The 15,107-nt window shown below is 37.9% G+C and overlaps 1 protein-coding gene across 4 annotated transcripts in view; it reads left to right on the top strand.

Moving 5' to 3' along the window:
• WAC (WW domain containing adaptor with coiled-coil) overlaps positions 1-15,107 on the top strand; it is a 63,545-nt gene that overhangs the window by 37,440 nt on the left and 10,998 nt on the right. For 3 of the 4 annotated variants that reach the window (XM_055709963.1, XM_055709962.1, XM_055709961.1), the window contains exons 8-11: positions 1,773-2,018; positions 3,982-4,104; positions 5,129-5,277; positions 10,598-10,716. In XM_055709963.1, the coding sequence (XP_055565938.1) occupies positions 1,773-2,018; positions 3,982-4,104; positions 5,129-5,277; positions 10,598-10,716 (637 nt within the window). The remainder of the gene's footprint in view (positions 1-1,772; positions 2,019-3,981; positions 4,105-5,128; positions 5,278-10,597; positions 10,717-15,107) is intronic. The other variant, XM_055709964.1, reaches the window with a different exon arrangement.

The following is a 15,107-nucleotide window of genomic DNA, read 5'->3' as shown; positions in this document are numbered from 1 at the left end:
TCTTTATACCACTTACTATCCCTTCGTAAGTTCTTACGGAAGCTTATGAACTTATGAAAACTTAGGAAACAGATACCCCTTGCCCTGAGGAACATTTAACTAGATAAGGCTGCCTCTTTTTTAGAAGTTTACTTGAAACACCAAAATACATGTGCACCCTGGCTGTTGTATCCTTGCAAGCTGTCAAATTTGGATTCTTTGGTGTTTTTTTCTAGTTTAGATTGCTCAGCTACTGGAAAAAGGTGGAGGTTTTTTTGAGTATTTGTGACCTGCTATGAACTATTTCTACTGTAACTACATGTAATGAGTTCCTTCTTTTCACTGAAATTTCTAATCTAATTTGATTTGTGTATTGGTACTCACTTCAGTAATTGATTTATTTATTTATTTAGGATTCTTCCCCAAATTAGTCTCTGAGACTGTTAGAAAACAAAAGCTTTTAGAAATTTTGTTAACATTTTATTCTTACCTAGTAAAACAAAACAAGACCTTTTCATTTCTTTTCTTTACTAAAAGTCAGCCTCTTACTCTGACAATCTCTCCAATGAAAAAGCCCCACACCTTTAGAGCGAAAGAATTTCCGAGCCAGTTATTTTAGCTTTCATTTGGGTTTTTGCCTGAAAATGTGGAATATCCAGATTGACATCCTCTGCCCAGTTTGAAGTGGGTTTAAAATCTAGGTCTTCAATGTTGTGGGCAAGCATCCTGGGTAGATTTTGGGTCTATAGCCATCTTTCCATTCTTCATCCAACCTTTTTGGTGCTATAGAGGCGTTACTTTGACTGAATTTGGGGGCAGAGGTCTCTGATGGGTTTAATGGGGATGACAGAGGGAAAGCTAAAACTGAAATACAGTGGTCCAGGCTTCTTAAAGGAAGGATATTTGAAGTGGCTGATGGTATACCCATACTAAGTGGCAGTACTTTCAGTGCAGGAATTTCTCACAGCACTGGAGTGAAGGAGCAACTTCTGTGTTAACTGGAAGACAAATCTAAAATTCATTAAATAACTCACATAAATTCAGTTATACTGTATGGCCATTTGTTCTAATTAAAGTACTGAGCATTTCTGTAGATAATAAATGTTGATATTTGCTAAAATTAGATTAATAAAATAAAAGGTATAGTCTTGAAATTAATTATGGGCATGTTTTAATTATGGGCATCTAACATAATTAATTGTTAGATGTTTTTCCAGTCTGCTGTGGGGATGTTAACAGCTGATGTTTTACATTTCTAGTGCAGCTCATTATCCTGTCTGTGAATCCTGAGCAATGTAGCTGGATTGTGTTTGATAGACTTGATCTTTATTTTGTAGCTTCTTGTAGTGTAGTCTCTGAATAAATGAAGCATGGCTTATACCCTCCCCTCAAATTTGAGATATTAGCCTATCTGTAAGGCCGTGGACTAAAAGGTTTTTGTTCATAGTATATTTTTCCAAAGAAAGATTGGAATCATGAGTAGAAACATAGAATATGAATACATGCATAGTAAAAGGAAAAAATCGCTAAGGAATTTTTGGCCCACATCAGTCCTAAAAATTAGGGGGAAAAAACCTGTTTGTAACACTGGCAGCTTTTAGTCCTGTATCTTGGAAGTGGAACATTTTTTTGTGTGTTCAATTTTTGGTGTATTCATGTTTTGGTTTTTGGGTTTTTTTCTTATAATAATAGTTACGAATTTGATCTTCTGAATTTAGTATGAATATTGTACTAGTGAGAAGTTGTCAGGTTTATATTGGGAAAATGAAAATTACTGCCTGTCTTCTGTTCAGAGTCTGCATCTGTGGACAAGTCTGTATCCCATTCTTGCACAACTCCTTCTACATCTTCCGCTTCTGGACTGAATCCAACTTCTGCACCTGCTTCATCTGCTCCTGCAGTTCCTGTCTCACCTGTCCCACAATCACCAATTCCTCCGTTACTTCAGGACCCAAATCTTCTTCGACAGCTGCTGCCTGCTCTGCAAGCCACCTTGCAGCTTAATAATTCTAGTGTAGATATATCCAAAATCAATGAAGGTAAGGATTCTTTAAAGTTTATGTAATCTCTTATTTACACACATTAGTATAATATTGCATACAAAGCTATAGTAAATGCAAGCCTTACTTGAAATGAAAAGTGAATAAATGAATCCCTAGATAAAGTGGGGGTTGGTTTTGTTTGTGTGTCTTTTTTCTGTTGAACCTTTTTAAATCAGCCAACTTAACGTTTAAGGTGGTTAAGCTAATAAATGCTGACGTACATGAGCAGTCTAATTGAGACTGGTGACTTAATTGCTGTATCAGCATTCATCTGTTGCAGAAAACTTAGAGCTTTTTGTTCTTTTGTTTCGTGCAGTGTTCTTTGTTTTCAATAGTTTGTGCTGCTATTCTAATAATACGTGTTTGCAAATACTGAAGCTTCTAGGGATTCTTAAATCTTGTTGCCCATCAACTTTTTTTCTTTAGCAGAAAATGTCTGAATGAAGACAGCGTATCAGTAACTTTGCTAGCAAGTTAAATTTTGTGCATTTAATTGGTGTATCCCTTAGATTTTTGTCACATTGGCCTAGTTTATTAGAAGAAAGTTTAGAACTAGTTGTAGAGCCTTTTGCTGCAAGAACAGGTAGGGGTTGATGCATTTTGAACATAATTTTATCTAACATGGTATCTGCATGAGACAGGTTACTGATGAAGAAGGTGGTGTGGGATTTTTTGTTTGCTGCTTTGAACTTCTTGTGCAGTGATCACTGATTTAAATAGGAAGCAGAACGTTTCTATGTAGTGCCTAGAGTAAATAATCTTTAAGAAGTGTAAACCATGAAAGTACAGAATTATGTATGTTACAATTATGTAGAAGGAAAAGCTGTCAATTGACTTCCTTCTAATCAGCAGATATTGCTTCATTCAGTACTAATCTGTGAGTAGGTTATTGAGTGTTCCTGTGCAGGAGAAGCTTTAAAAACTGTCATGCACTAGGCTGGACTAAAAAAGTAGGAGTATCATGGTTGGTTGTGGAAAAAAATGAAAGGTCATATCAAGACTCCAGTTGTATTTTATTAGAAAGCTGCCAATTTAAGTTTGTACTCGTTATCTCTTGCTGTATCTGAGCAGCAGCTGTGTCTGTCTTGGAACAAGAATGTTTAGTACTGTTCTGATGGCATGAGGGCCTGGCTGGCAGGTCCACGTGGGCAGAATGACTTCACCTTGCACAGCAGGATTGCCCTTACTGTGCACATGATGCAGTTATTCTGTGTTTATGCTGGTGAGTCAGTTTTTTCAGACTTATGCATGAGTAGGGTATGTTCAGGAAGTATCCCACAGAGCCTGTAGACCTTTTTGAAAAGATGAGTTCAGAAGCTGGGTCTTATCAGCTCATACTATAGGATGTTCTTCCTGTGTAGTGCAGTTTTAAAATGGTTGGTTGAAAAGGATTAATCTTTTTACTGGACAAGGGAAGATGGGACAGCTTAATCCAGAGTAAGTAAGTTTGTTGTGATTTTTTGTTTTGTTTTCGTTTAAGAAGAAACACAGAGTGTCTGGATTTTTAATTTGAAAGGTCGTTTCTTTTCCCTTGAACAGGAACTCTTCCCCCCAGCCGCCCCATTTCTTTTAGTGAGTTAAAGTGGTACTGCTTTTTTGCCTTTTTAAAAAAGTTACTGTAGTTCAAACCACATGCACACCTTCTGCTTACTTGAATAATAAATGGAACAAATGTTCTCTTTACGATTACAAGAATTATTATTGTTCCATAAGGTCAAGCTGAAGAGTTAATGTTGTTTTCTAAAATATTTTTTGTAGTGTGGGACTCAAAGATAAAACTACTAAATAAAGGACATGGTTAGACATGACAAGCATTCATTAATTGAATTCAAGTAACCGAAAAATAGTTCAGGTTGCTCTTTGGTCTGTTGTGGATATGGGATTTATATGTATTTAGCCAGTTTTAACAGTTTAAAGTGATTTTCTGGAATTGTCAGCAAACCAGAATGTTTGTTTTTAGTTCTAACAGCAGCTGTGACGCAAGCCTCTCTGCAGTCTATACTCCATAAAATTCTTACTGCTGGACCATCTGCTTTCAATATCACTTCCCTAATTTCTCAGGCTGCACAACTGTCTACGCAAGGTATTCAGAGTTGTCTTTTTATTTACATAAAATTGTTACGTTACATTTTATAAAGGCTGATACAATTGAAACTTGTAGAGGGTGTCTAGTCATACCTTTGGCCATCTGATGCGGATGATGTCAAATGACTTCTTTTTCCAAAGAGAGGATAAGAAATTTTTACTTGGGGAGCAGGAAGCTGACACACAACTAAGTAAATGTGCTTCTCTGTCTCGCCTTTTGGGATTTTCTTTGTATGTTAACTATATAGGAATAATGTGAAACATGTGTGAGACCCTCTCAATTTATTCTGAACCTTGATTATATATTATTTAATGTTCAATCTAAAACACAACTGCTCCTTCACTGAACACCCTTGTAATACTGTGCAACTGTGACTCTTGGGGGAGGCCTTAAATGTTTAAAAGAAGGTTTATTTTGTGTGATGTTGGGGATTTACAGTCTTCTCTAAATAGTATTTTTTTCAGCTTCCAGACAAGGTATTCCTTCAGGTATCTTCATTCTGGTTTGTAACTTCATAAAGCTAGAAACTTAAACCAAAACAATAAATGCAGTCATGTTATTGAGTAGGTAAGCAGTATTATGCTAATACTAATTTTTATTCAGTAATTAAAACATGGATGAGGGTCTGTTGGTAGGTGCCTAGAATGGGTGAATAGGTTTCTAGATAAACTGTTCATGCATTCTTTAATTTGAGTCGAGCACTCTAAAATAGGAATCACAAATGAAATTAGTCTCTTCCGTGTGTAAAAAGCATTGCATAATAGTATCTTCACTTTCCCCTTCCCCTCAAGTTTTAGAAGTGGAGGGTTTGGGAAGAATACAATTTTTTAATTAGGATTGTTGTTGAATGTTTGATTGTTCTGGGTGTTCACCTCCCCAGTTGTTTCAAGGTGAATATATTTGTATATTATGTAATACAGCATAATACACCAAAGTGCCAAAAGAAAATCTAATTCACATTTAAGATAGGATATGGTTTTATTTAAAACAAATCTTTCAACTTTTTTTTTTTTCTTTATAGCTCAACCATCTAATCAGTCTCCAATGTCTTTAACATCTGATGCCTCATCACCAAGGTCATACGTATCTCCACGGATAAGCACGCCTCAGACTAACACCGTTCCGCTTAAACCTTTGATGACTACACCACCAGTATCATCACAGCAGAAGGTAAGCTTCTCTTTGTTTATGCCATATTGTAGTGAGAAACCAATATAGGTAATATTAAGTACTGCTGCTGTATATCCATGTGCTAGCAGTGATATATAGGATGATAAAAATGTGTTATCTTTCCCAATAGAAACAGAAACAACTGGAAGCAACTGTTTGGCTGTATTTTTGCAGTACAATTCTAGCATGGAGTTCTAGCACACTTTTCTGTTCTTGAAGAAAATATTGTGCTTGCTTCAGATGCTGTCTGAAGATACTACCAAGAGATCAGTATTTTAACATGTTTGATGGAAAAAAATATTTACCCCAAACAGCTGATACAATTCTCTAGACTTTAGTTAGTGAAAGTTTTTTAGAATGAGAGAGAAATTCTTGGGGAAGTTGATGATGTAGTCACAATTTGGTTTAGGAATGTTCTAGGTGTTTACAAGGTCAGTAATCTTATGTCCCTTTCCCTTCCCACCCCCTCGCTCCCATTCATTCAGAATTCCTTAATTGGATCAGTGACTAGGAAACATTAATTGAAGCTAACAAGCTCCTAAGGATGAAGTAGACATGAAGTTGTCTTTTTTTGTGTGTGTGTGTGATCCCTGTAGTGTGTCACTTCAGAGGAAAAACATCTTTTGCAGAATCTAAGCTTAGTATTCCATATCCTACAAGTGGCAATATTGAGGAATAAAAGCAGCTGAAGCTGAGAGTGGGTTTATTATTTATTTATTTTCTCTGTCCAGCAGATCAGAGACTCTTCTGCTGCGTACAGGTGGGGAAAGTAGAGGTAATTAGAGCCACACCAGATGAACTTCCCCTTAAGGATTTTTCTTTTTAGTTGCTTAAAGTCCTTGTAGAGACAGAAGAGACACAGGGTTAAAGGACCTATTATGAAGGAGCATTTTGTTACTAAAGGGGACTTTAGGCAGCGCTACTAATGTGCACCCTCTAGTGGAAAGTAACATTTTATGTTCAAGATCGTTTTGGAGTGATAGGTAGAGCTGCAGGGCATAATACTCTTATGCCTTTTAGGGAAGTTTAAAAAAAAAAACAAAAGGAAACAAAAATTCAGCAGTTTATGGTAGTGTTCTGGATGTGAAAAACTGGAAGTCTATTGAGGAGGATTTTCACCTTTCCTAGAAATTTGCTGTTTTCGTGCAACGGAAACTTGTCCTGTCTCTTCATTGTACAGATCTTTCTTTCAAGATTGAGACCCTTGGATTTTAACCCAGTCTATCAGTATCTAGTGTGCTCAGTGTATATAGTATCTCATCAGTGTAAGAAGCATGATCTAGACTTAGGGGTGAGACCTCTCTTGTTTGAATTTCACCCTCCCCCCCCAATTCCTTGTTCTCTATACCTCCTGCCGCCCCTTAGCTAAGGCATCTTTCTTGCAGTTTGCTGCTTAGAAGAGAACCCCTTCTGTCATGAAGGGTATATTGCATTCCTCAATTAATTCTAGTCTAAATGCCTGAATTTCTTACATTTGAATTTTTTCATGGGCACAAAGAAAACCAAGTGATTCTCCCAGTTTGTTGTAATTAACAATAGCACAATTAATTGTGAAAGCCTTATGTGCTTACTGATCCTGCTTGTTGTCTTTGTTTCTGCCCTTGGAGTGCATCCTGTATCTATGTCATCACATCCCATAGCTAGGTGACAATGAAATTATCAGATAGCAGACTTGAAACAAAGAAGGTGGGTATCTGGCACTTTCAATTCCTGGGATATAAAAAAGAATCTTAAGTTGCTTACTGTCAGTAACTGGAAATTGATCTGTTCTGGTCTCTACAACCTGGAGATCTGGATCTACATTATAAATGAAGTTCTGATTATTAGCTACGTTGCAAACATGACAAAAGCTTTATCCTTTAGTACCTTCTTTATCTACACTCTTTTCTGTAAGAAAAACTGAAGGAAGGACAGCTCAGCAGCATTCTGCCTGCCTCACCTCTACCCCCACCCCCCACATAATTTATCTTTGTTTTATAAACTTTGGTTCTTTAGTGTTTATTATCCTGCTACAGATGTTTTTGTAGAACAATACAGACAAACATGAACCCGCTACCTTTCACCCAGTGTAAAGGCCAGCGTTATACCTATGAAGTAGGTGGTGTGGTAGTAAACTGTGCCTTAAGAGAAAGTGAAGGCAAGCCAAGGAATGTGAGTAGGGCCAGTTTGATAGGTGAATTGTATAATTGAATATGCTTTTGGACACACAAGCCTTCCCTCTGGTTTTCAGTAGAAGCAGAAAACATCAAAACTAAATGCAGGTTTGGGAAGAGTTGATCTGAGTTTAGTGTAAGTCATAACTACAGCAAGGCTGTCACTCCTCAAAAAAGAACAAAAAAGTGTTGGTTATTTTATGCTTTGATTATGAGAATCTCCACGCATATTAGGAATATGAGAATCTCACACACATACAGGCTCTGTGATTGCCTATAGTTAGTGACTTGGCATGCAGGATTTCACCTGTGGTATTGTCAAAGTAGGATATTGTGTGTGTTATTTTTGTTTATATATATATATATATATATAAAAGTTCTGGAAGTGATGATGTCTATATTTTGATGAGCATACTGTGACACATCTTGAAATTACTTGAATTTTTGAAATCCACCTTGCCTTAAGATTACATCACAACAAGGTTGAGACTGAATGTCTGGTTTATTTTTGAAGCACATAATATTTGGGTTGCAACCACATTTTAAGTGTAGTAAATTTGATTTACTCATCCAAAGCTATAATATCTTTGCTTCAGAATGCTATTAATCCCGAGGGGCTGTCCTGCACAATTATATACATTGGCAAATTTTTACTGTCATCCCTCTGTGAGGAAGTGACAACTGTTATTACAGTGGGATATTATAACCATAAAACCTTTCTGTTGTCTGGGTACCTCAAGTAGCTTCACAGACCAGCTAAACAGAATTAGTAGTAATGCTTGACAGCAGGATCTCTTCTTGAGTTTTGTGTTCCTCAAATCTGATGCTAACAGTAGAGCTGTTGAAATACGAATTGTTTGTGTGTTAGTCCCAGAAGTAACAAATTCTGGTTCAGTAGCAGGTACTTTTGCAGTTCAGTAGGGAAAGAAACTTTCTTGATGGTTCTTGCATTCACATATTTCAATTCTGTAAAATGGGATTGACATGAGAACTTAGGTGGTGATGACTGTAGTGTGAGCATATCTGTTTCAGTACTTCTTTAGATATGTCAATCAGGTTAGCTTATCAGATTCTAAGATTTTGATGTAAATTCTACATATCAACATGTGGGTGCTGTGCCAGGACACACTGTTTCAGAGCACGAGTTCATTGGCTTAGGCTGCTTCTATGCTGCAAGTGTAGACAAAGCTGAACTGGCACCATGCAAACACAGCTTACTGCCACATGCACAGATACTTGGGCTGGCTCTGGGAACGCTGTAGTGCCATTTGCACAGTAGGGCCTGTTACTTAGGGCTGCGTGAACATGTCTGTACTGCTTTTAAACTGAAGCTGCTGTATCTACCTGGAGGTGTGCTATATCCATGTGGCAGCTCAGGTGTCGCAGACTCCAGGATCATAGGCATCACATTTTGCTATTTAGCTGTGTCTGTGTTGTATGGTTGGAAATTGTTCTGAATTTCTGCAAAGTAACTGTGTAAAGCATATTATGCAGAGCTGTCAAGCTCAGTGAGAATGCTGCTTATGGAATATTTTTTTTATTTATTTAGCCCTTACTATTTTTCTGTTCCTGGTAGACTTACAGTCTTTGAAACACTTGGAAAACAGGGAATAGTTAAAGAGTTTTTGTGGCTCATTTATCTCACAAATCCCTGTTTTTCTTTACAATCCAATTCTGGTTTTATTTTAGCAGCCAAGGAACTGGTTAGCTTTCCAGTTTGAACCTGCAGGGTGATTGTATTGTCTCTGCTGGACTTTACTTTTGAAGTTGTTCCTTCTGTGTGAACAGCCTTGATAGTTATGTCTGCTCACAGGGTACGCAAAATTCTGGCATTAATAGCAAAGTTCTTCATGTCATACTCAGGTGGTCTTTTTTTCCATAGATTTATGAACCGCTACTGTTCTGCCCCCTCCCCTCCAGCTGTATAATTCTGTTGATTTCAACACACCGAGTGATTTTACAATGATCTTGCTTTATCTTTCCAGAACCATGACCTTTTCATGTGCTATTCAGACTTTTTTTGGCTTTTGATGATAATTTTAAAAGGTGTTTTCCTCTTAAACATACAAGTAGGTTTGAGATATGTTAAGATTTCCTGTATATTTTAAAAAATGAAGTTACATCTTGAGTTTACTTTAGCAGATGCTGTGTGACTTGCCATCTGTGGTTTGTTTCACAGGAGTCTGTTCCTGAAACTGAGAGAATTTCTGGAGGTTCAGATGACCACTAGTTAGTAATCTGCACCAGCTTGATGTCAGCAAATGTCTAACAGTCTGCCTGACTTATGTTCTTTGTCTTTATGGATCCCTAGAACCCAGTTTTCTTCCCTCAGTCTTGCTTAAATTGTTAGCTTGATTTTTCCAGAATGGGAGATGAATTTTGGAGCTGTTTCCTCTTTTGTACGTACTTTAAAAAGAACAGGTATGCAGAGTATGGGGCAGAAAAAAAGTATCTTGAACTTCACTTACTGTAACTTAGCTGCTAGTGTCTTCCCAGACTTTTCATCCTGTTGTAGTTGAGGAATTTACAGAAAAAAGACCTTATGTTGCTGCTGGTGTCTTAATATTGTGAATATGAATGTGTACTACCAAGGAAAAGTAAGAAGCTACTGGTGACTTTTTTAGTCATTTGTTAGTTTAGAACTGACAGAATGGTTAAAAAGGGGGAGTAGCAGACTGATAAATATGCTTTAGATTTTTTTTCTGATAGAAGTGTTATGATATGATTATGGCCTAATTCTGCGTTCTTGACACTGTGTAACGTATGTTCAGGTAAGGAACTTTTTAAGTTAAAATTTTTATTTGTATAAAGAACAGTTCTGAGGTTGAAAATGAGTGATGCTCACATGGAAGACACGGTCAAAAATGAAATTGGGTTGAACTGTTTTACCTAATAAACTTGTGATATTTTGACAAGTCAAATGAATCTATATTTCTTTCTGTTAACGTCTATTAAGTACTCTTCAGTAAAAAAGCTATCACAGCTGTGAAGCTAGAGATGATTTTTTTAGAAAAGTACCTTGTGAAGAGTATAAAAATTCTGTTTACAAAAGACCTTGTATCAAAAAAACCCCACTGGTCTTGTAACTTGTGATTTCTGTGTTATCCCTGGTTCTTACACTTGATATTTACTGTGGAGGAAATCTAATGAAGTTTTGAATTTTGCAGGTTGCTACTCCAGGTGTTAAACAAGGACCAGCTTCACAGGCAGTACCTCAGCAGCCGGTAATAGCTGACAAGCAGGCAGGTCATGAACCTGCCTCTCCACGAAGTCTTCAACGCTCAAGGTATGGTAAAATACTGTTCTCTTGGTCTGGATCCAGTGCGTGTTGTACATGTTGCAATTTGTGGATTATTCTTTGGCCTGTTTATTGAACATAGAATTTAACTCTGCTGCTGCTGAGAGATGCAGCTAAATATCTTTGTTACAGAGCTAATGTGGTAGATTCTTCATTATAGGGCCACCACAGGAGTTCCATTCACAGAAGCAAAGTAGAGTTCATATTTCTGCCCTGTCACTCTGGAGTTAGTTTTACAAGTCATTCCTTATATTGCCCCTTATACTGACTTTGGAATTTTTGTTTGTTTCTTTGCAGTTACGGGACTAAATGCTTTCACTATGTGATTTGTTTAGTGTTAGATGTTTATGGTGTCTTGCCGTAGTAGAATTTGATTTTTTAAATTAGTAAGAACTTTTGTCTATCAGGTGATTTTTCTGCTTTAATGAAAAACATTCTAAAATGAAGTTTCACAAAAGCTTTTCCTTGGCTAGACTTATTTGTCAACATTGCAGCCTGTTCAAATAATGCATGGTATGAACATTCAGCCACTGATTTACAAGGTGGGTTTAGAATCTGTACCGTCTGAAATTTTTCTTGTGGGAAGATGAGCTTTTTTTCATGGTGTAGGATGCTGTGCACTTTGTCATAGTGGTTCCAGGGGCTGTAATTGGAGCTGTCATAAGATTCTTCGGTAATGGAGTCACAGTCTAGAGCTGTGGCAGGAGGAGACTGCAGGTTGACTCTTTAATAAGTGCCTCATCACAGTAGATTCCTGTAAATCTACAGTTCTTAAAATCTAGATTTTTAGAGTGGTTCATAAGGTATGTGATATGATTAACAAACAAAAAACCATCAAAAACCAACACTTTTCTTGTCAGTGTATCCAAAGCTACATGGTGGTGCTTTCCAGATCATAAAATAGTGAGGGCCTCTCATCTGCCCTTCTGGGACTAATAATAAAGGGAACCTCTGACGATCTGTCATCAGTACACTAACTTACTGTTAGATTTTCAAGTCTGTGTTGGCTTTTGCTGTTTTTACGGGGAGAATGGGGTGCTTTTGTGTCTTTGTTTGGCAGTCCTGTCCCAGTGACTGGTTTTACTAGAGACACTGTGATCAGTTTGAGGGTACAAACAGAAGCAAGTCAGAAGTTTCTGAACTTAATGTTGGCTGTCTGACAGGCACTTGATTCTAATCTTTGGCAGATGTCTAACCTACAACTCATTTTCCTCTATGGGTAGAATGAAGGCATACTGTGCCAACTTGTCTCTATGGATGGTGCTGTTTAACTCCTGAATTACAGCATCAATAATAAAATCATAATTGGCAACCAGCTAAACCTTTTTAATAAGGGTACTAGACCTTTTTATAAGGAGTTGTGAGGTTTTGGGGAACACCTCTCAGTTAGACCCTTTTGTCCTTTGTTGATCACCCTTCCTCCATAGGAAATCTTGCTAAGGAGTAGCGTCATTCTTGGAAACTTTCACCGTGGCCTGGAGTCCGTGTGAGGTGATACTGGTGGGCGTTTGGCTTGCTAATCCATACCTCACTCTCCCTTTGGGTTATAGGACTTCCTACTCTGGCATAACCTTTACCCACATCAAGTTCCCTTCATGGATCTACTGGCCCTGTGCAAACCATTGCTCTGCTTGGCACCAGCATTTTGCTGGAGAAGTGAAGCCGAGTTTGTCCCGGCTCACACAGGTCCTGTATTTGAGGAGGTGGCAGTGCACAAATAGAGTGTGCAGGCTAGTATCAAAGATAGTGTGACAATATTGCTATTGTTTACTATCCTGTATTTCTCAAACTATTATGTGTTTGTGACTCTGGTATATTATACATCATGAGTTCATGCGTTTCTATTTCTTTTGGGAACGCCTCATTTGCAAAAAATGGAAGATTAAGGAACAGGTGATTTGGAAAAACCTGTGTGACTGGCATTCTCTTCTGTTCAGTGTAATCGAGTTGAATGAAAACAGGGCTGGCTCAGATGCAGATTCACTCATCTGCAAAAGATTTCCTGTGTCTGGGCAGTATTTCTGAATTGATAGGGAACAGATTATTCCTTTGTAGTGAAAGCAGTCAGTTAGATTGGGGACTGCTCTGGAGGTTAACTTGCTTTACTTTTTTTATATGAATGAACAACAGCTTAGCAAACTAAACTGTGGACAGGTCATCCAAAAAGACGCTCTAAGAGTTAAGGTTGCATTTTTCTACAGCTGAAATACAGAATCATTGTGAAGAAGTTAATCACAACTGTATTTCCTTTGCTTTTACTACTATTAAAAGGTTTATGTGATTTGAGCTAAAATAATTTTTAACTTGTTTGGGAGGAAGCACTGTCTACGAAATATGTGAATAGCTATTGGTAACTTATTGTTGTGAATATTTCAGTCCTGTAAGTTATGAAATTAATGCAATGTAGGCATGCAGTGAGTCTTTTCGTAAGAGACTATTCCGAAGACATGCCATGAATTATGGCTTCTTTAAAAATGTAACTAAATGAGTGCTTCCACAATTAATAGTTTCATCAGGTTGCTAGTTCCTCTTTATTCTTAGTCCTTCCTGGAAGTATTTTTTGTTTATCTTAGAAGATGCAAAACTGCTGGAGGGGGCGGTGTTTCCTCCCATCTTTTTTGTAGGTTGTAAGATTTTGTAGTTTGTAGTAGTGTATTTCAGAACCATCCTGTTCTCATACTCTTGTACAGATGGTTTTGCCTTTCTGGAAGCCTTCTGTTACCTGTGGCATAGTCAGTCTTTTAACTCATCCAGCAGCTAAGGCAGGTATTTGGCTTTATTTAAAGCATTAAAAAATATAGCAGTAATTTGGAACTGCCTATCATTGCTGCATTCATAGCTCCCCCTGCTGCTAACATAGCAGTGCTAGGATATTTTGAGGCAGTATGTTTTATTCATAACTAAGATACAACTTTATTTTTTAGAAACCCACAGATTTTATTTATTTTCCTGGAATATTTCTGATGTGTTAGTGATATTTTCTTATTATTTTTTTTTTTTACCAATGAAGTAGGACTCAGGAGCCAGGTTGATAAATGGAGAGGAGGCAAGTCATAGGGGAACTTTGTCTTAGAATTAAGGACTAAATAAGCATTAAAGGTGATGCCTCAATTCGGCTTAGTTAATGAATGTAGCCTTTCTCTACACCATCACTATGCTGATGCTGAATGCATGGAAGCAGAGAATAATTTAGGTTGGAAGGGACTTCTAGTTGTGATCTAGTTGAAGTCCTAATTAAAAGTAGGACCGGCAGGTTTAATTGCTTAAGGGCATTGTTTAGGTGACTTCTTTTAATATCTGAGCATCATCTTCTGATGTTTGACTACCCTTATGGTGAAATGTTTTTTCCTTATGTCTGATTAGAATTTTCCTTGCTGCACCTTGTGTCTCTGCCTCTTGCCCTATCACTTGTGTCTCTGGGTAGTGCCTGGCTGTGTCCTCTCCCCATAGATAGTTAAAAACATTAAGAAGATCCTTCAACCCCTTCCCTTAGCCTTCACTTTTACAAACTGAATAAACTTTTAGTTTCTTCTGATACGGCATGTGCTTCAGCCCCCTAGTCATTTTTGTGGTCCTCTGCTGGATTGCTTTGGTGTGGCAGTTTAATTCTTACCTGGTTTTGGGCTCCCCACTACACAGTGCTCCAGGTACTATGGATCTCAAGATCTGAAGAGAGGGGAGGAACTGCTTTCTTCAACCACGCTCTTGCTAATACAGCCCAGCATGTGCTTGGCCTGCTTTTTGCCACAGGGATACATTGCTGACTCGCATGTAACTTGTCCACCAGGATCCTCTGGTCCTTTTTCACAGCTGCTTTCTACCCGCTCAGCAGGTGCTGTGCTGTGGGGTGGTCCCAGTGTTGTTGCACAAGGTTATTCCACCCTAGGTGCAGGACTTTGCATGTCTTTTTTGAACTCTGTTCCTGTCTGTTCATTCAGGTCCTTCTGAATAACACCCTACCTTACAGCATACTGACTGTTCCCCCCAAGTAGGTGTCATCTGCAAATTCACTGAAGATGCACTATGTGCCACCATATCGCTTTTTAATAAAAATGTTAAACCATATTGGCCCTGCTATTAATCAATGAAGCATAGCACTAGGCACCGGGTTTTGATTGTTCTTTGTACTGCTGACTGGAGGCTTTGAGCCCAGCAGTTCATTCAATTTTCCACCCACCTTACGCATGAATATGGACTGGATGTGTGAACCAGTGTGGCTGTAAGAATATTATGAGATGATGGCACAGGCCTTGTTGAAGTCAAAGTGAACAAAATCTCTGCTTTCCCCTTATCCTCTGAGCCAGACATCTCATCATAGAAGTCAGTGAGTTTGGTCAGGCATAATTTCCACTTGGTAAATCTATGCTGGCTCTTATTTT

The sequence above is a fragment of the Falco cherrug genome, chromosome 4, assembly GCF_023634085.1.
Source record: "Falco cherrug isolate bFalChe1 chromosome 4, bFalChe1.pri, whole genome shotgun sequence".
Classification (NCBI taxonomy): domain Eukaryota; kingdom Metazoa; phylum Chordata; class Aves; order Falconiformes; family Falconidae; genus Falco; species Falco cherrug.
Note: the sequence above shows the minus strand (reverse complement) of the source record. Positions and strands in the feature narration are given on the sequence as shown.